This window comes from Ochotona princeps, chromosome 4 (genome assembly GCF_030435755.1).
Source record: "Ochotona princeps isolate mOchPri1 chromosome 4, mOchPri1.hap1, whole genome shotgun sequence".
In the NCBI taxonomy this organism is placed as follows: domain Eukaryota; kingdom Metazoa; phylum Chordata; class Mammalia; order Lagomorpha; family Ochotonidae; genus Ochotona; species Ochotona princeps.
In genome coordinates, this window is record NC_080835.1 from 51,750,270 (window position 1) to 51,770,063 (window position 19,794).

Genomic DNA, 19,794 nt, shown 5'->3' on the forward strand with positions numbered 1-19,794 from the left:
TCTTGCACCTTTGGGGGTTTCCAGGTCCTGGGATGGAGAGAGACTAAAGCAGGGACCCCATAAAGCAGACCCTAGGAGCCAAAATGCTCATACAGGCCCATGAAGAGAGAGCAGTAAAGCATGTATGTCCCCTTCCATGGTCACAGCAACCAGGGGTGTGGCTCTTGTCATTGGAGAGGCTCAGAGAACCAAGCTGGTCCCCAAGAAGCAGTGGGGGTGGGGTTGTCTGACTTTCCTCCTCTCTCCCCCAAACCCCCATCCCCAAGCCTGCGCACATAGTTGGTCTTCAGGAAGGATTTTTGGAGAAATGAGGATAGTAGGAGGAGAGCCTCAGAGTGGCAGTGTGAGGCGAGAGGGGGGTCAGGAATAGGCTGGTTGCTCCTGACAGGTGAACTGCCCATGCCCAGCACTGCCCCAGCTTGCAGCCTGTCTTGGGCCCCAGTGGGTGGGACCCGGCCGCCTTCCTCATGCAGGATCTGGCTGCCCAGGTTCCTCCCCTCCGTGCCCATTACTGATTCCTCTGCTGGTCCCTTCTCTCATTACCTCTGATCAGGGTGTCCAGAACGAAGAGCCAGGCTAATTATAGCCCAGCCCAGAGGAGGTGGGGCAAGGGCCAGTGTTTGTAAAGGGCCAAAGATAGGGGGTTGGGGAGAGGGGGCTTCTGGTGCCACCCAGCTTTGGAGGGTGGTAAGGAGAAGGAAGGGCGGGGCTTGTAGCCCAGAGGCCAGAGCAAGTGAACCAGGCGGTGATGGGGCGGTGCTATGCAAATATATGTAAATAAGCAAATGCGCAGGCGCTGACCTCTATGCGGACAGGCCTCGAGTCTTAGAAGACAGGGCTCCTCTGAGGGAGAAGCCAAGTCTCTCAGTCACCTCCTCCACGCCTGGCCTTGCTACGAGCCCGAGGAGGGTCCTGGAGAAAGAACCAGTGGTCTCGGAGAAGTGGAGTTAGGCCCCGCCTCTGACTGGCCTCCCCTGGCCCCAGCTTCCCAGCCCCCTGTCCGTTGTTGGGGAGAAGTGTCCGGTTACTAGCCAGGGGCTATAGTTAGCCTCCGGGATTTTGTCAGCTGTCAGCCCCAGCCTCCCGTGCTCCTTCCCGGCTCAACCTCCGCAGCCTCCCGGTGGGTCCTGGACTCTGGACGGAGCCAGGTCACTGCCCCACCGTCACCATCCACCCGGGCAGTCTGAGGAGCTGAGACTGTGCTGGGGACTGTAATCGGTGAGGCCCTGCCCGATCTGATCCCCGTCCACGGACCCTGAACCCAGGACCCCTCAGGCCACTGGAGCAAGGGTGCCGGGGTCCCTCACGGTCAGCGCCCTGCCGTCACTTCTGGTGCCACCCTCATTCTGACAGCAGATGATGCTGGCTATCCTGCTGGCCGTGCTCAGCTACCCTGGCTTCCACACCCTCTGGCAGGTAACTCAGGAAGGGGCAGCTGGGGGACAGGTTCCCCTCAGAATTCCCTCCTCAGAACTCTAGCCTGGGATGCCAGTCCTCCCAGAAGCCTCTACCCTTGCAGGGAGCCCCAATCTCCCTTCCTTCTCCCAGAGTCCCCTCCTCTACCTACAATGCCTCCTACAAACCCCACCTATTCATTTCAAACCTCCCTCGGGTTGCCTTCCATTTCTCATCTCTTGCCACAGCGAAACTCCAGCTTAGGGCTTGGCCCCTCCCCTGGGTTTGGGAACAAAGGCTTCTGAAGCAGAGAGGACTTGGTGTCCCAGAGCTGACTGATTTGTTGTGGAGGCTGCGTACCTGCCCAGCTTCAGTGCATGGGAGCTTGGCTGTGGGTGTTTGTGCCAGCCACACACTGACACATCAGAGGAGTGCTGGGAGCGCACCTGCCCCTCCTCCCACAGGACGCAGGGCGCTTTCTCAGGTTGTGTGGCGGTGATGGTCTCTCAACTGTATTCACGGTAACTGTGAGGTTGAAAGGGCCTTTTTAGGTAGAGAACCTGAACCCCCCTGGATTTGAGACTTGCCTAAGAGAATAGGTGGTGAAGTCAGGACTTGAACTCACACGGCTGACTTCAGCTGCCTGTGGGATTGAAGTCTTTCCTTGGGCCTTTGCCAAGTCACATTGAGATTCGGGCATGGAATCAAATAAGCTGTTTCTGTGGTTTCCAACCCCTTGGCCACTGGGCCCTCTGGGCCATACTCTGAACTCACACCCTTTCTTGTGTGCCTCCCCTCTTCCTGCCCCGTCCACAGGCCCAGGCTGTTCCTGTCCTGGCGCTGGGTCTGGCCCCAGATACCTTCGATGATGCCTATGTGGGCTGTGCTGAGGAGATGGAGGAGAAGGCCGCCTGCCTGCTGAAGGAGGAGATGGCTGGCCATGCTCTGCTGCGGGCCTCCTGGGAGGCAGCCCGAGAGGCCTGGGAGCACCGGCGGGGAGGCCTCACCTTGCCCCTGGGGTTCAAAGCCCAGCATGGCATAGCTGTAATAGTATACACCAACTCCTCCAACACCTTGTACCAGGAGCTGAACCATGCTGTGCGGACGGGTGGCAGCTCCCGGGAGAGCTACCTGAGGCACTTCCCCTTCAAGGCCTTGCATTTCTACCTGACCCGGGCTCTGCAGCTGCTGCGGGGCGGTGCCGGCTGCAGCACCAGCCCTGGGCAGCTGGTGTTCCGAGGCGTGGGCAGCCTTCGCTTTGAACCCAAGAAGTTGGGGGACTCCGTCCGCCTGGGGCAGTTTGCTTCCAGCTCCCTGGATGAGGCAGTGGCCCAAAGATTTGGTAATGCTACCCTCTTCTCCCTAAGGACATGCTTTGGGGCCCCTATCCAGGCACTGTCAGTCTTCCCCGAGGAGCGTGAGGTGCTCATTCCCCCCCATGAAGTCTTCTTGGTCACCAAGTTTTCCCAGGATGGAGCCTGGAGCCGAGTGAATCTCTGGAGCTACAATCAGACCTGCAGCCACTTTAACTGCGCCTATTTGGGTGGTGAGCTGTGCATGGGGGAGCAGGACTGGCGAGGGAGGGTAAAGCAAGCCTGGAGCCTTCAGGGCCCCCACCTGGGTAACGGGGCAAGCCGAAGGCGGGCAGTCAGCCAGAGTTGCTGGCCTGCCAGTGTTTTCCAGGTCTGTGACTAGTCTCAGCCGATGCTCTGTATTGTCCAGGGTTTGGTTCCATGTGCTGTGTAAAGCCCCCTGGAGCAAAGGCCCCTGGTGCAGGGGCACAGAGAGCAGCAGGGGGAGATAGGCATGCTGCGCCAACTCCTACATACATGTGTGTCTGCCAAATGCTGGGGCGGAGTGAGTGTGGAGCTGGGATGGAAGGACCATCTGGAACGACTCTGGGTTGGGGGGTGGGAAATCAGAAGTTCATGAAGGGAAAGCTGGATTGAGAGAGGGATGGGGCCTGCAGGGCCCAGTGGGAAGGGACATCTCGGGTGAGAGCCTGTGTGCACGGAGGCGTCACGGTGTCATCCCTTGCAGGGGAGAAGAGGTCAGGCTGCGTGTCTCTGCCAGGTGAGTCGCCTTTTTGCCCCTGCCTCAGCTGTGTCCACTTCTCCTGGCCCAGATGACTCCATTCAGTGTGTTTCTTCCTCTTTCTAATGGTAGGGCAGCCTGGACTACCCTCCAAGGGGGCCTTACCACCACTCGCCTGGGATACCGTGCTCTTAGACCCCGGGGGACTCCTGCTTTCAAAGGCTGGGTTCTGAAAGGCCAACACCTGCCACCTTGGAATCCCAGGGACCGGTGACTTCCGTGTGAAAAGGGGTGGGGAGAGGCCTTGAACAGCATCAAGAAGCAAGAATGTGGCTCCGGACCCAGACCCAGAGGCCGCATTCCCAACCAGGATGCAGGGAGAGCTAAGGCAATCGCAGGGTTGATGGAGCCTGGTTACATGATGGGGACTTGGTAGAATAAGCCAGGGAAGGCCTGGGACAGCCACTCCATTAAATGATGCTGTGGTGTGTGGCAACACAGGACTCTGTGACTTATTCCATGGAACTAGACTGTCTGCCTTGCTCCAGGGACAAAGGGACCAGAAAAGGAAACTTGGTGACCATTGCTAGTTCTAGACTCACGTTCAGACCTGTGTCCCACACTGTAACTTGCACACCCAGAAGCATCGACTGTGAGGGTCCTCACCTGAACCATGAGGGCAGGAAGGGGGACGCGTGGGATCCTTCAGCCCTGTTTGTCTGCAAAGCCAAGGGAGGAAGCTGCTTGCTGTAGGTCAGATTGCTGGGGTTACAGCCCAGCCTCTTGTGTTCCAGCCTACACATTTTCCACTGGAGATCTGAGGTCCCCTGAGCAAGTGGCTCTAGGTTTTTTCCAGAGAGAATGGGGGAGGGTCCTCCAATATCAAGAGGCCGGAGTTCTTGCAGACTCTGGTTACATCTGACATTCAGGAAAGAACTTTTATTGGACTTTTATTGAGGCAAGGAAAGCAGTATAGGTGCCTATTAAGTGATCTCCCCCACCTGTGTTCCATTCCCACAAGGCCACTATGCTCAGCCACACTGCGTCAGACCACAGTTTGGGGTGCCCTCTTTGGCCCCCAAACCCTCCTCCAGGGGCAGGTCCCCAGGCCCCTCGGCTTCCTGCTCTCTGTGTACCAGCACATGAGCTGGGGAGGAGAAGCCAGGCCCCAGGGCAGCTGGAGCTGCTGGGCCACCAGCATCCTGAGGCCCAGTTTCTGAAGATGGCTGAATGTCCACCATCCCTGGCATTGTCAGCTCTGGGGTCTCAGGGATGGGGGGGCCCAGGTTCTGGAAGCTGTTGCGTACCCGGGTGATGTACCGGCTGAGAATGCTGGCACCATCAGGAGGCCGGCGTGTTCCCCCATCTGCCAAGGTTCGCTGTACACCAGCCACCTCACTCTGCAACCGCGACACAGTCTTGGTCAGCTCCGTCAGTCTGTTGCCCAAGTCTGGGGGCAGTAGCAGGGAGGTCTTTCAGAGGACAAGCCTGCACCGTACCTCTACTACCCTCCACAGGCCTGTGGGAGGTACCCAGTCTGGGGTTCCCGATCGGGGAGACTGCAGGAAGCAAGGGCCTGGCTCACAGGCTGGATGTCAGGTGGGAAGGCAGGACTCAGGGTGGGGGGTGGAGGAATGTGTCTAACTTGGGAGTGGGTGATGGCAAAGTATAGGCATGGAAAGATGGAGAATCTCCTGGGTGAGAGGGTCACACAACCAGTTTGAAATGAGCAGAGGTTTGTACATGAGCCCCTGTCAGCCTCTCCCTGGTCTGTTCCTGGCCAGTGCATATCCATCCTTCATCCTCAGTTTAAATTCCACCTGCTCTTTCACCAACTTCTTCCTACCCTCAATCCTCTCAAAATGAGACTGCCGTGGGCTTCCTGACCAAAGAACTTTCTGCCTGGCATGATGGTTCTGTGTGGCACCACACAGAATGCTTCCTCAATGTCCCTGTTCCACAGTGCTCCTCCCTCCAGGATAGGACAGAAGGGACACAACAGTGACCCTTGCTGGTTGGATGCATGAATGGGTCAGAGAGTGAGTGAGAGAAAAACAAATGGAGGCAGGAAGGCATGATTAAGGGAGCTGAGAGGAATAAATACTCGAGGAAGTCAGGGGGTGACTGAAAGTCAAGTGCAGCATGGGCAGGGTTTGGGTGTTGGCCCGCGGCGGAGCGGGAAGCAGGCATAGGGCAGGCTTGGAGGTGGGCAGCTAACCTTTCCGCCGGGTCTCCTCGAACTCACGCCGGGCAGTCTCAATGTAGCGCTGGACCAGAGCCTTGATGACACGCAGGCGGTAGGAGCCGCGCTCGCCTTCTGCTGGCCCTGGTCCTGCTCCAGGGTTGGCCTGGAGTGGAAAGGCAGAGAAGGGAGAGATTCTCCATGCCTGGCTTTCACCTACTTCCTGCCCCCACCCTCAGCCACAGAGGACCATGGCAGACTCTCCTAAAGACAGCACACCCAGGATTGGTTCTTCCTTCGTCTCCCAGTGTGGTCCTGGAGGGAGTGGATGGCTGGAGGGGCCTGAAGTGGGAGAAGGCTGAGAGTTGGGGACTCCTGCAGACCCTGCAGGGATGCTGGTATGTGGTAGGAAGGGACTTGGGCCATGCCTGTCTGGGTTAGGAGCAGGTGGGGAGGGGTGACTGAGCCCCTGGCCACCCCCAGGCCTCTGTCTGCCTCTGATTTCCCAGCCTGGGGGGCATTTACCCTGGACTTCTCACCATGTTTTTACAAAATTAAACATTCAACCACGTCTTGGTGCAAATGAAAAGGTTTGTCTGAGCTTAAGGGTCTCTGCATCTTAAGAGAAGGGTAGCTTGTGTTTAAGTCATGTAACATGGGTGGGAAGTTTAGGAACTGGCCAGTGCGAAGCAGCAGGAACAGAAGGCACATGAGGGAGAGGGAGCTGGTAACAGGATTCTTGGAGAACTGTTCCTGGGCAGACGGACAAGCCCAGGTCATGCGCACAGCTGGGGTGGCCTGGGCAACACAGCGGGAGCTAACAGGCAGCAAGCAGCCAAGGTACTCACAAATGATGGGATCGGGGGGTACTCGGGCTTCTTGGCTTTGCAGCCAGAGCAGCAGCAGCAAATGAACTGGAAGATTCTCCTGAGATTCCAATGGTGGGAAGAGATTAGGCAGGGGATGGGCTGAGGGAAATGGGGGGTCAGGAGCTGGGTGCTGAGCGCTTGGAGTTGGGAGTGAGGGCTCTGAGGTCATCACCTGAGAAGGTAGAAGATGGCCTTGGGGGAGGGCAGGATGTTGAAGGGCACAGGGAGCGTCAGGCCCTCGCGGAAGTAGGACAGGTAGAGCTTGGAGCGAGCAAACTTCCACTCCACATCAGCATCGTCCTGGGGGCAGGGAGGAAGGTGGCCGTGGCAGGCTCATGTTGGCACCTGGCTCTCTTGCCCACTCTAGCTGCCCATCTTTACCCCAATCCTTACAACTCTTACCTGCAGTGCACCCATTGCATTCTCCTCCCTGTTCTTGCCTCATCCTGACCAACCACCTGCATCTCTGCCTGTGATGGTCTCCCCATTACCTGTCATCCTGTGCAGCCCATCCATTTCCTTCCCTCTTCTTTCTTAGGCTCCCAGTGGCTTTTCCACAGCAACTCCCTCCCCACAGCCATAAAGAGGGTAGGACAGAGGATTTACTAGGAATCTCCATTTCCAGCAGGCAGCTTGGCCAAAGCCACAGAACTAGATGATGGCAGAGGCCACACACAGGAACCTAAGCACTTTAATTCTGTACACCTTCCTGCTCTCCCTTCCTTCGCTCCTTCTGCTCCTGGGGCCTGAGCCAGCCTTGATGCACGCACCTCAATCTTCTGGAAGGAGTTGGTGATCATGGCAATGAGCATGTTGAGCAGCACGATGACCATGACAATGGTGAAGATACCGTAAAGGGCCCGGCCCACAAATTCAGGCACCAGAAACTGGGGCATGTCCACCACACTGTGCTCTTCCATGCCAAACATGGTCCAGAACAGGAACTGGAATGTTTCATTGAAGCTGGCAGGCCGGGCCAAGAGAGGGAAGGGCACTGAGGGCTGAGGTCCACCCCGACTCTCCTCCCCTCCTCATCCCAGCCATGACATTCTGCAGCCATGACACCCTTGGAACCACCCTGGCCCAGGCAGATACCCACGCTTTCTGAGCTTCAGCCGACCAGTGTCTGCTGAGCACACCCTATGTCACAGTCTCCGTCTTTGAGGCCCTTCTGTTCCCAGATGGCGGTGGGATGAGGTGGGCATCAGTCCGGTCCATCAACATCCTAAATGGTGGTGAGTGCTATGATGGTGCAGTGTAGGGTATTCTGATCTGGACTGGGTGGGGGAAAGCTGCCTGGAGAAATTGAGTTGTGGAAAAGACCAGGGCATCAGCAGGTGAAAGGGAAGGTGGAGTGGACAATAGCATTCCGAGGAGGGGAGGTAGGGGGACAGGGAGAGAGATCCAGCAAACATTCGGGCTTGGGAGAAGGAAACAAAGGCTCTTGCCACAGCTTCAGAGCAGCAGGAACCCAGGAAGGGTTCTAAGCAGAGGGAGACACCTGATTCCCATTTGGAAAGATCTTGTGGGTTGTGTGAGTAGCATGCAAGGGAAGCAGAGTGAAAGCTTGGAGAGAAATTAAGAAGCTGTCTTGGGGTGAGCATTTGGCCCAGCTGTTGAGATGTCACTGCAGGCACCTGCATCTCATGCCCAGGGTGCCTGCATCCAAGTGCTGCCTCCTCTACTTCCAGTCCAGCTTCCTGCCAAGATGCACCCTGGGAGGCAGCAGTGATGCCTCAAGTACTTGGGTCCCTGCCACCCATGAGGGATACCCAGATTCAGTTTGAGGTTCTTGGCAACCCGGTACAGGCTTGGCTGTTGCAGGCATTCAGGGAGTGAACTGGCAGAAGGAAGAACTCTATCTTCCAAATAAAATGAAAACAAACAACCCAACATTTACACAGAAAGATAGAGTCTTGCCGTGATCTGCGTAGAGCATGGTGGTGGCTGCTCTGCTGCGCCACCTGACAGGCAGCCCTTCCCAAACTCCCTCTCCTGCCCTGGCAGAATGTGTCTGTCCGTTAGTTGCTCACAGATCTGATCACTTTCCCCCTATCATATTTCCTTGTGAATCTTAGTCCTTCCCTCTAGGCACCAGGTTAGGCCCACATTACCACAGGCTGACCTTGGTCTCTCCTCAGCCTCTCATTAGCCTGTCCAAGGCATTCTTTCTAAATGCCCATCTGACCTCATCTGTGTGACTATGTTTGTCAACCTGGAAAGGCTCCTCACCACCCTTGATGTAGGTGGCGGCCATGCAGCCTGCCTGATGCTTTCAGTGATGTTGCTGCAATTAGCTGTTACGCATCTGAATGAACAGTCCTGGAGGGCCAAACCTTCTCATGTTACTGTCAACTGATACCACCAGGACACAGGCAGTAGGCTGCAGGGAGGAATTACTGGGATCAACATGGATGTTTTAAACTGTGAAAGCTAAGGTCCAAGTGTGGATCCTTTTGCATCAAAAACTAGGTCATCGCCCATTGCCCAGCTGCATTCATGAAGGCTGCTTGGAAGGCTGCTGGGAGATCCCGGGCTGGATGTCTCAGTCAGACCTGTGTGAGCTCAGGACTGGCCCTAGCTACCACCTTCAGCCTGCCTGCACAGACTGTCCTCTGGGTGCCAACCCCATGGGCAGTTCTGCTCTTCTCCAGCTCCCACCTGACCACCCTCAACAGAAGCCTTTCTCTGTCATGGCATGTGGCTCCCTGGGCGAGCTCGTCTGTCACGTGGTTGTCTTCCCCATGAGGGTGGGTCCGGCTCATCTCTCCTGTCTGTGCTCCCAGGGCCAGGGCATCAGTCAATGGCATGACCTCCACAGCAACAGCAACAGCAACAGCAATCCCATAAGGACTGAATGCAAAATATAAATGAATGAATGGATGATGCATGTTTTCATATAGGAAAAATTTGGCATACAAATAATAATAATGCCTGGAATGGATTATCATATCTTAAAAAAAAATTGTACCCATAGTGATATTCCAAAAGGAAGATAGGAGGAAGCAGTTGTTTATACAAGAATGCCAACTAATAAGGTAGAAAAAAGACACAAGCAGAAAATCCCTAATTGGAAGCCACCATTGTAAAAACTGATTCTGATAGAAATTACCTGTGGAAGCCACTGAGTGAGTGGGTGCAAGGGGACTGTTAAGTGACACAGGCCTGACAACCTGTGACTAAAAGGGCTCCCCCGGTCCCTCGCAATGGTGAGGGTTGCTAGCCCAGGGGACCAGCCAGTAGGCTAGCTGACAGCATGTGTCTCCTGATGTGACAAGACAGAAGGTCACACCACCCACTGGGCTGTGTTCTTATCCAGTCATGAGAAAGGGGACCATTCCTAACTATGGACTGTAACTTGGTATAGTCTCGGCAAAAAGGTTCATTTGCTTTGTAACAACAGAGGTAGGGGGAGTAGTCTAGGTGGAAGGAAATGAAAGAGATGGGACAAAAGAAATGGGACCCAATCCTAGGCTGGATATTACAATTTTGGACTGTATAAAGATCTTTTTTCTGTTTGGAATTTGAAGAACTCTGATAAGGAGTTTACAGTAAAGCACTAACGTTCAGTGTTAGCATTCTGTGAGTCTGATCTCACAGGAGGCATCTGGTGCTATTTAGAGGTGGTCATGTTATCAACGGACTTTCAGATGTCCCAGGAAAATAGCAGCATAAAGAGCAACAGATCAAGCCAGTGCAGCTGAACACTGCAGTTGGTGAAGCTGGGCGAAGGGTGCATAGTGTCCACCATACTTTTCACTTTTTTTGTAAGACTGACATTTTTCAAAATAAAAAATTGGGGGAAAGATAAGTTAACAAATGAATGCATAAATGAGAAAATGAATGAATGTCAGAATGAATGAGAGCATGAGAAAATAAGAGAACTGGCTGACTGAATGAGTGGAGGGATGGAGGGGCGAGGCAAGGACAGTCATCTCAGGCTCTGAGCTACAAGGTGCCAACCGCCCCACCCCACCCCACAACCCACGCCTGGCCCAGCATACTTGCCCAGCCGTTCCGTCTCCTGATAAGGCACGTAGATATTGTTGAGGCCACAGAGGAAGGCGGTCAGGATGATCATGAGGATGAACATGAACCTGGCAAGGAGTGGGAGGTTGGAGGTCAGGTTCTGGGAAGGAGAAGGGGTAGATGCCCCTCTCGACAAGTTTTCAGTTATTGTTGAAGAATGGAGAAGTTAAGAGGTGAGAAAGGAGCATATATTGAGTCTAAACACCCCAAGCCAAGGATTGGGCCAGTTTTCCGGGAAGGTAGAGATGGCCCGGGAACAGCTAGGAGTCAGCTGGACAGATGGTGGCCGTCAGCCGGAGAGTCAAAGCCGCAAGCGAAAGCATGTCAGTGTGCAGCAGGAGGGTCTTCCTGCCGCTGGGCTGAGCTAACGCAATCGGGGCTTTTCTCTCCAAGGGTGCCCACCCCAGGGGAGCAGGCATTGGCTTTGGGGGAGAGGCCAGGTGTGGCTGTTTGCAGTCAGGTGAGAAGCACTAAGGAGATCAGAGATGGTCATGGGTTCAAACAGCAGTTGTTGGGTGGGAAGACCAAACGAGTCCTCCTGGATCTGGTGCCTTGGCTTAAAGATGGGAAAACAGGCTCAGGGAGGGCCTGCTGGAACACAGGTAGAACCCAGCCTAGGAGTCCCAATCAAGGGCTCTGCTCTGTGGTTTGTAATTTTTCCCTGGGGCTGTAGACTTCTCTGAGAGCTAGGAAAGAGGCACAGAGCTCCCTACACAGCTGGCCTCTCCTCCCAGGGCTGCAGAGGATTCCCAAGCCTGTGCCTATGGAGGAAGGCAGGTGCTGAGCATCCATACTGCTGGAGGCCTGAGGACTCTGGGAAGGAAGAGAGGTGGGGTGATACCAGAGGAGCTGGCAGGTGGAGCGCACCGGATCATGTCATCGATCATCCTGCCAATGGAGATCTGCAGGGTACCCAGCGACTCGTGGGCTGGCAGAATGTAGGCCAGGCGGGTGAAGCTGAGCATGCTGGTGACAGCAAAGAGTACCTCTGCCAAGAACTGGGGATCCTCGGTGCGCCACTCATCTCGCTCTGTGTGGGGCAGAAAGAAAGGGGGTTGTGTTGGGCCCAGCGGCGTGGCCTAGTGGCTAAAGTCCTTGCCTTGAACGCCCGGGATCCCATATGGGCGCCGGTTCTGATCCCGGCAGCTCCACTTCCGATCCCGCTCCCTGCTTGTGGCCTGGGAAAGCAGTGGAGGACAACCCAATGCTTTGGGACCCTGCACCCGTGTGGGAGACCTGGAGGAGGTTCCTGGTTCCCGGCTTCGGATCGGCGCGCACCGGCTCGTTGCGGTTACTTGGGGAGTGAATCATCGGACGGAGGATCTTCCTCTCTGTCTCTCCTCCTCTCTGTATATCTGACTTTGCAATAAAAATAAATAAATCTTTAAAAAAAAAAAAAGAAAGGGGGCTGTGGTCAGGAGCCAAGCAAGAGGAAGGACTGGGGTGGCAAGTGGGGGACACTCACCGGCTGAGGTGAAGTAGCGGCAGGCAGCCCCATCAGAGGCATCCCGGCAGTGCAAGTAGGCGAGGCCGGCCAGCAGGAGGCGCAGGGCGAAGGCCGCCAGGTACAGGGACAGGATGACCACATCCAGGAAGTTCCACCAGTCCAGGAGGTAGCTGCGCAGGCCTTCAATCCACACTTCTTTACACTCAAACCACAGGAAGCCTGAAGGGGAGTCAGGGCCAGGCCAAGGTGGGGAAAAACTCTTACACTCCAAAGCCAGAGCATAGTTGCAGTTGGGGAAATGGACCCTTTGATGGCAGTGGGGAGGTAAGTTGATAAAATGTGGACAGATCTCCTGGGGTGCCGAGTGATGTCATGTGGGAATAAGAAGACTCCTCTTTGATGCAGATCTGTACTCCCTGCTGGCGAGGCCTGCACACCTCCAGCACAGTCAATTGGCACCTAAGGGACCCTGCTTCTGGAAGGTGAAATGACTGAATGCTGCCTCTCCTCACCCTCCACTGTTCAAAGAATACTGCTCTGTAGGGACTCCAGAGTAGCAGCTGGCCCAGGGGTCCAGGGTCAGGTGCAGGGTCCTGGATGGGGCATCCTGGGGGGCTAGTGATTCTGCCACGCTGTTCTCTTCTCCATTCCCTGCACACTCACTATTCTCTCTGCCTAGAGAGCCCCTCCACACCCTTCGGGAGCCCAGTTCGCTGTGGTAGCCCCTTCCCTAATCAGGTGCGGGGGCTCTGCCTGCTCTGTTCACCTCTTTCTCTCATGCCACCACTGCTGGGGGGCACTTCTGGATGTTTCTTTGTGAGTCTGTCTCCCTCGAACACCACCCCCCTTGAACTTGGAGCTCGCCCCTCAAGGGTAGGGACCATGTCTAGTTCACTTCTTTGCCTCAAGAGCCAAGAACAAATTGAACCTATGTTCACATGTCCTTTCTACCATTTGCGGGAGGGATCCTGTGGGGAATAAGACTGACACAGTGTAGTCCCTGTCCTTGTGGGCCTCACAGTCTGATGAGGGGGCTGAGAGCCACCAAGCAGAACCCCAACACTTGCTGAGACCAAGGAACAGAGGGGCTGCGATGGTGCATGGTAATGCATTGTCACCCTGACTTGGGGGGCTAACATGATGGGAAGATGGAGCAAGAGCAGCGTGTGTGTGTGTGTGTGTGTGTGTGTGTGTGTGTGCACAGGGATGCAGGGGCACTAAACACACATAAGCTGAACATGCACAGGGTTTGCAAGGCCCTCAGTGCTCAACAGAACTCAGTCAGCTTTCCACGGGCGACACCCACACTGGTTCCACATGTCTTCTACCCCAGGCATGCATGTCACAGGAATAACTGGTAAGCTACAGCCAGTGCCAACCAGCCTGGTTGCTGCTTCTCCCATGGTCAAATGAAGGGTACTGGCACCTTCTGTTTGTTGTGGCTTGCTGCCCCAGCCTCTGTTCTGTTCCTCATACCAGTGGCCCCATAACCACACAGCCTATAAACTGGATGATCATGTCCACATGATGGGAGCATTGTTCTGCCCTATGACCTGTGGGATAACTGGCAGAGAGCATCTCTGCATCCATACTGCCAGGAGAGTTCCCACCTGGGCCCACAGACAGGTGCCTGCTTTGAGAGAGGAAAGGAGCCCCCCAACCCAGGGCTCCCCTGCTGTGTGAGAACTCCCCAGGGCCTGGCTGGTCATTCAGAAAGAGTCTCCAATGGGGACATTGTCTTGAGAACAGTGAGGGAAGCCCCGCCTACGTACCTGCCACCCAGATCATGTGCAACGATGTCTCCCACACACTCTGGCTGCGGCCCCGGAAGGTGCTCAGCTGCGTTTCCATGACCAGGGACTCTCCCAGCAGGAAGATGAGGAACCACAGGTAGGAGGCTGAGTGCAGCAGGAACTTCAGCACTGGGATCTTCAGCAGGCGGCCCAGCTGCAGAGAGAGGTGGAGGCACGGCTCTGAGTCTTGCTGCATTTTAGCCTTCACCACCTCCTTCCAGGGCTTCCTGCACACCCTCCCTACTTCCCGAATGTTCCTCTGCCCATTGCTCACCTGCTTAACTGGGGGGCAGGGACTCCGGCCTTGTTCTTCCCTAAATCCTAGTGCCAGGCCTGGGGCCTGGCTCCCAGTGGAGTCTAAGGCATGGCTGTTGACTGAAGGGCCCTCAGAGAAAGTGGGGAACAGGATGGTATGGGGCTATCTGTGGGACTCGGGCTTTGGAGACCTCCGTCTAAATCCTGACTGCTACTCACCATGAGCCCTGGACATCTCTTGCATGAAACACAGTGTGGCACTGACCTTCCTGAGCTACTTCAAGTTACCTGACGGCCACACTCACAGGGCCTGATGCTAAGCACGTTTTGAATAAAATGACAGGTGTTGTGAAATTTATTCCTAGTACCTGGGACTTGGGTGCCAGCCAGTAGCCGAGGCAGAGGAAGGGCATGGTGAGGAAGATGAGGAAGGCTACAAAGAGCTTCCAGATGGTGGTGCTTCCACGCCAGCCGGCCAGGTTCCCACACCAGATGGAGGACAGCACTTGCTGACAGATGGGGTGTGCTACAAACTGAGCAGAGGTTGGGGTATGAGTAGAGGAGCTGCCTCCTGGATGGGGTGGCAGGGGAGCCTGCCCCAGGTTAACCCACCCACTTTCCTCCCATGCTAACTACAAAGGCAGCTTGTATGTGCCCATGGGCAGGTCCCATATTCACTGTAAGACAGGGAACGGTGGGTGGGACTGGGACAGAGGCTGCAGGGTTCTATTCTGACTGGTCAAGAAGGGAAGGAGCTGTTGAGGAGGGGAGGCTGGGGGTTGAGTAGAGGGTTAGAGGCAGGGCTGTGGAACCATTGGAAGTGTTTGGTTGAGTTCCTGGCTGGCCAGGGTGCCTGAGGATGGAGGAGAGTAGGGATAAGGGGCTGGAGGAGGCTAGAGAGGAGCCTGTCTTTAGCTTGGGGGTGGAGGGTGGCTGTCCACTGAGAGAGGAAGAACAGCTGCACTTGACCTCCAAGCCCTGACAGACCTTGGGTAAAGTGGAGGGAGTTACTGAAGTCTAACAGCAGGAAGTCTGTACTGAGATGACACAGCAGGCCAGAGGGGATCCAGGCATCCTGGCCTGAGGATGAGGTCTGCCCTTGTGGGAATGGGTTTTTGAGAGAGGTGAGGGTTGACATGAAGGGCAGGAAAGGAAGCTGGGTAAGTGGAGAGGCCTTCACTTCTAGGGCCCAGGGAGAACCAAGGTGTAAGAGGGTCCTGAGGACAGGCAAAGGAATTGCTTAGGACTGATGTGGGTGAGCTTTAGAGACAGCCGGCAGGGGAGGAGGGGAGCAGGAGGGACAGTGGCAGTGGTCAGGGGAGGTGACAAACAGCTGACCCGTTTCTGGTTGTAGTTCACAGCCAGTCGCAGCCTCGCCAGGTTGGGGATGCCTTCCTCAAAGGCCTGGCCCAGGCCCTCAGCCTCGGGCTCTGCGTCGCTGTCCTCTCCCAGGTCATTGAGCACTGCAGTGACCTCGCTCTGGTTCCGGCACATGCCCAGCAGCTCAAAGCCGTAGTCCTGGCACAGTGACTCCAGTGCAATGTACTCAGGCTGTAAGGGGCAGGGTCGGGTGGGCACTCAGCCCCACTCCAGCATCCCGCTCCCTCCCCAGCTCTTCCCCCAAGCCATGTTCCTCCATCTCATGTTCCTTCCCCTCTCCTCCAATCCTTGTTGCCATAGTGAGGCACCTTCTGTGGCAAGTTTGCTTATCTGGTGTCATCTTCCCCCTCATCACTAAGTCCCCTGTGCCCATTCTTTGTACTTCCTTTCCTAATCTGTTTCCTGTCGCACTGTGACTCCAACTAGGAAAAGAATTTATTAGCTTGCCTCTTCCATTAAGAAATCTTAACAGTGTATTTCTTGACCAATTCAATCTTCCCATTCAAGAAGTGGCCAAGTTTAATTAGCTTCATCAACCTTAAATTGCTGTAGGTTTACTTTTTAAAAAAGAATTATTTATTTATTTATTTTTAAAGATTTATTTATTTTTTATTACAAAGTCAGATATACAGAGAGACCTGGAGGCGTGGCCTAGCAGCTAAAGTCCTCACCTTGAACGCCCCGGGATCCCCTATGGGCACTGGTTCTAATCCCAGAAGCTCCACTTCCCATCCAGCTCCCTGCTTGTGGCCTGGGAAAGCAGACAAGGATGGCCCAAAGCCTTGGAACCCTGCACCCATGTGGGAGACCTGGAGTAAGTTCCTGGTTGCCGGCTTCGGATCGGCACAGCACTGGCTGTTGCGGTTACTTGGGGAGTGAATCATCGGATGGAAGATCTTCCTCTCTGTCTCTCCTCCTTTCTCTAAATTTGACTTTGTAATAAAAATAAATAAATCTTTAAAAAACAAAAAAAAATCTTGGGCCTGGCGGCGTAGTCTAGCGGCTAAAGTCCTCGCCTTGAATGCCCCGGGATCCCATATGGGCGCTGGTTCTAATCCCGGCAGCTCCACTTCCCATCCAGCTCCTTGCTTGTGGCCTGGGAAAGCAGTTGAGGACCGCCCAAAGTCTTGGGACACTGCACCCGCGTGGGAGACCTGGAGGAGGTTCCTGGTTCCCGGCATCAGATCGGCGCGCACTGGCCCGTTGCGGCTCACTTGGGGAGTGAAACATCGGACGGAAGATCTTCCTCTCTGTCTCTCCACCTCTCTGTATATCTGACTTTGTAATAAAATCAATAAATCTTTAAAAAAAAAACAAAAAAAAAATCTTTAAAACACAAACAAAAAACCAGATATACAGAGAGAAGGAGAGACAGAGAGGAAGATCTTCATCTGCTAATTCACTCCCCAAGTGGCTATAATGGCTATTGCTGAGCCGAGCTGAAGCCAAGAGCCTCTTCTGGGTCTCCTATGTGGGTACAGGGTCCCAAGGCTTTGGGCCATCCTCTACTGCTTTCCCAAGCTACAAGCAAAGAGCTGGATGGGAAGAGGTGCTGCCAGGACACAAACCAGTGCTCATGTAGGATCCCAAGGGGTGCAAGGTGAGGACATTAGCTGCTAGGCTACAGTGCTGGGCCCTAGGTTTATATTTTTTAAAAAGATTTATTTATGTTTATTGCAAAGTCATATATATATATAGAGAGAGGAGGAGAGACAGAAATATCTTCTGTCTGATGATTCACTCCCCAAGTGACTGCAATGGCCAGTGCTGTGCCAATCTGAAGCCAGGAGCCAGGAGCTCTTACAGGTCTCCCACACAAGTGCAGGGTTCCAAGGCTTTGGGCCATCCTCAACTGCTTTCCCAGGCTACAAGCAGGGAGCTGGATGGGAAGTGGGGCTGCCAGGACTAGAACCGGTGCCCATATGGGATCCCAGTGTGTTCAAGGCGAGGACTTTAGCCACTAGACCATGGCGCAAGGCCTGGTTTACATTTTTAAAAGAAACTCCTGGAGCTGGTGCTGTGGCTCTGGTGTCCTATATGGGCACTGGTTCAAGTCCCAGCTGTTCCACTTCCAATCTGGCTTCCTGCTGGTATGCTGGGAGCACATGGAAGATGACCTGGGTGCTTGGGCCCCCGTTCCCACATGAGTGATCTGGAAGAAGCTGCTGGCTCCTGGCTTCCCAGCTCTAGCTGTTGTGGTTATTTGGGGAACGCACCAGCAGATGGAAGCCCTCTGTTTTCTAGACTTTGGAGGCCCTGAAAGCCTCTCCCGAGAGGTGCCCGGTGAGGCCGAGTGTCCTGGTAGCAGCTGGAGCCCCTCTCTGCCCTACCTGTGGCTGCCACAAGCTCGAGTCTGCACATGGTGTCTCCATGGGAATACTTAGGAGGCACTCAGTGAGCCTTGTGCTGTCTAGCATTGCCTCCATGTATGTCCTGCTGTTTTTCCTCTTTGTCTCTGTCCTTCTCTCCTTCCCCATCCGGTGCCTCTTGGGATACTCCTAACCCCTGCTGCCTGCACAGCAACCACTCTCTGCCATTGCAGTGAAACCTTGTGGCTCCCCTTTAAGATGGAGGTGTCCTGAGACCAGAGACTGGGCCTCCCCCTTTCTCAGAACATCCACTGCAGTGTCAACCAGAAGAGCAGACACAGTGCCAGGGTCCTCCTTCCCCAGGGGAAATGTGAGACACCAACCTTAAACTCAGGCTCCTTGCGCGCCAGACGCCTGAGCTCACGGCTCAGCTGGAAGGCAGCCAGCATGGCGTCCTCACTGGCGAGTGACAGGTGGGCCCTGCTGGCGATGCCGCGGTAGGTGTTGATGCGGGACAGGGAGAACTTGAGCAGGTCATAGCGGCGGGCATTGCTGCACTCAAGGCAAGCACAGGAGACTGGATGGGGCCGGGCAATGGTGTGGCCCTGGTCCATGAGCAGCTGGGCAATCTCATACAGGTCCTTCTGGCAGGCCAGTGTGAGTGGAGTGACCCCGGGCGCAAAGCGAGAGCCATCAATGGATGAATCAAAGAAAGCCAGGGAGAAAGACCGGGTGTCCACTTTGCGACCCTTCTCCCGCTCCAGCCGGGCCAACAGGCGACGCACCACAGCCGGCTGGTTGGTGTCCACTGCCACTAGCAGGGCTTCGTGGACCTGCCGGAAGTCAAACTTGACATTGGCCAGCAGCACGTCAGTGATGGCCTCGTGGCCCAGGCGGATGGCCAGGTTGAGGGCTTCCCTCCAGGAGCGGTCCTCAGCCTCCTCCACATTGCGCGGTGGGCCTCCGGGGCCACCACCGGCAGCCTCTGCCCCTGACTCCAGCAGCTGCTGCACAAGGCCCAGTCGCCCCTCCTGGATAGCTCCCAGGAGTAAAGGTGGGAACTTGAGCTTCTTATTCACGATCTCAGTCCAGTTGGGTTGAGGCTGGGTGGAATGGAAAGTGTGGGATCTGAGTTTTCATCCCCCTTTATTTTGAGGCTTCCCTTATGCTTATAGCTTCTGATGCTCTGCTCCCAGCCACCATCATGGTCTTGCTTGTCCCAGACACACACTTTGCAAAAATTGTCTGATTCCACACTTTATTGTGTAGACTTACAGGTCAGGAAAAGTGTCAGAACCGGACAATTCCACCCTCACAGAAACACCCCTCTCCCCTGGCCCCAGTTGGACTAAAGGTGGTGACCTAGAGAAGGGGGAGGTAATAGCAGGTGCGTGGGGTTGGCCTGGGCGCTGGACACCCCCGTAGGCTCACAGCATCTGCCAGGGACCCAGCTCCTATCTTGTTGACTTCAGCTCTCAGCTGCTGAGCACTCTGCAAGTCCCCAAGCCTCTCCGGGGGTAGGTCCAGACATGTCCACATGGGAGGGTCTCTGAATGGGAATTTTCCCCAAGCCCCCTGGCCCTGGCCAGGACAGCTAGCACTTCCCCAACACCCTCCTCTTCCACCTCAGCCCCCTAACTCTGCTGTCCACTCAGAGGACATCTTCCACCCTTGGCATAACATGTCCCCTCCCCCCTTTCCTTTCTCTATAAATTTAGCCCCATGCTTACTACTTTTCTTCATTCTAGGGAGTGGATTTCCTCCCACTCACATGGTGACCCCTCCACCACCCACCTGATACCTAGCATCTCCCTTCCTCCTATCTGGATCACTCTACTGTTTGATAGCTAGAAACGGGAGTGCTTGGGGGAAAGCCTCTTACCGTGAGTGGGTCCATGGCTGCACCCACCTCCGATCACAGGGCCTGAAGGACTGATCTCTGGCTGTTTGCTGCCCCAACTGTGCCTCGCCTCCTCTGGGCCTCCCCTTCAGAACCCCACCCCGGGCCCTCCCTTTGCCAGGACCAGCTGCTCCCCCTCAGCCTAGTACCCTGGGGACCAAGGCAAAGTGATGTTAGTGCCACACAGAGATCTTCAGGGAA

The 19,794-nt window shown here is 55.2% G+C and overlaps 2 protein-coding genes across 5 annotated transcripts; one reads left to right on the plus strand and one right to left on the minus strand.

Moving 5' to 3' along the window:
* Window positions 1-1,294: 1,294 nt before the first annotated feature.
* On the plus strand, window positions 1,295-4,262 carry ART5 (ADP-ribosyltransferase 5). 3 transcript variants are annotated; one of them, XM_058662503.1, is made up of 4 exons: window positions 1,295-1,416; window positions 2,212-2,941; window positions 3,436-3,468; window positions 3,535-4,262. In XM_058662503.1, the coding sequence occupies exons 1-4, from the start codon at window positions 1,357-1,359 to the stop codon at window positions 3,660-3,662; spliced, it is 951 nt and encodes a 316-aa protein (XP_058518486.1). In that variant the 5' UTR covers window positions 1,295-1,356; the 3' UTR covers window positions 3,663-4,262. The 3 variants fall into 3 exon arrangements, with proteins under 3 accessions (XP_058518486.1, XP_058518487.1, XP_058518485.1); XM_058662504.1 differs by having other exon boundaries at window positions 3,562-4,262; XM_058662502.1 differs by having other exon boundaries at window positions 3,567-4,262.
* A 134-nt stretch (window positions 4,263-4,396) lies between these two features.
* On the minus strand, window positions 4,397-19,769 carry LOC101532632 (XRCC1 N-terminal domain containing 1, N-terminal like). 2 transcript variants are annotated; one of them, XM_036492432.2, is made up of 13 exons: window positions 19,576-19,769; window positions 18,077-18,796; window positions 15,343-15,555; window positions 14,373-14,537; window positions 13,729-13,903; window positions 11,975-12,175; window positions 11,377-11,539; window positions 10,485-10,577; window positions 7,251-7,443; window positions 6,653-6,780; window positions 6,460-6,538; window positions 5,648-5,777; window positions 4,397-4,879 (listed from the first exon to the last, which is right to left on the minus strand). In XM_036492432.2, exons 1-13 carry the CDS (start codon window positions 19,588-19,590, stop codon window positions 4,461-4,463), a joined length of 2,694 nt encoding a protein of 897 aa, XP_036348325.2. In that variant the 5' UTR covers window positions 19,591-19,769; the 3' UTR covers window positions 4,397-4,460. The 2 variants fall into 2 exon arrangements, with proteins under 2 accessions (XP_036348325.2, XP_058519505.1); XM_058663522.1 differs by lacking the exon at window positions 6,460-6,538 and having other exon boundaries at window positions 4,724-4,879.
* Between the last annotated feature and the right edge of the window lie 25 nt (window positions 19,770-19,794).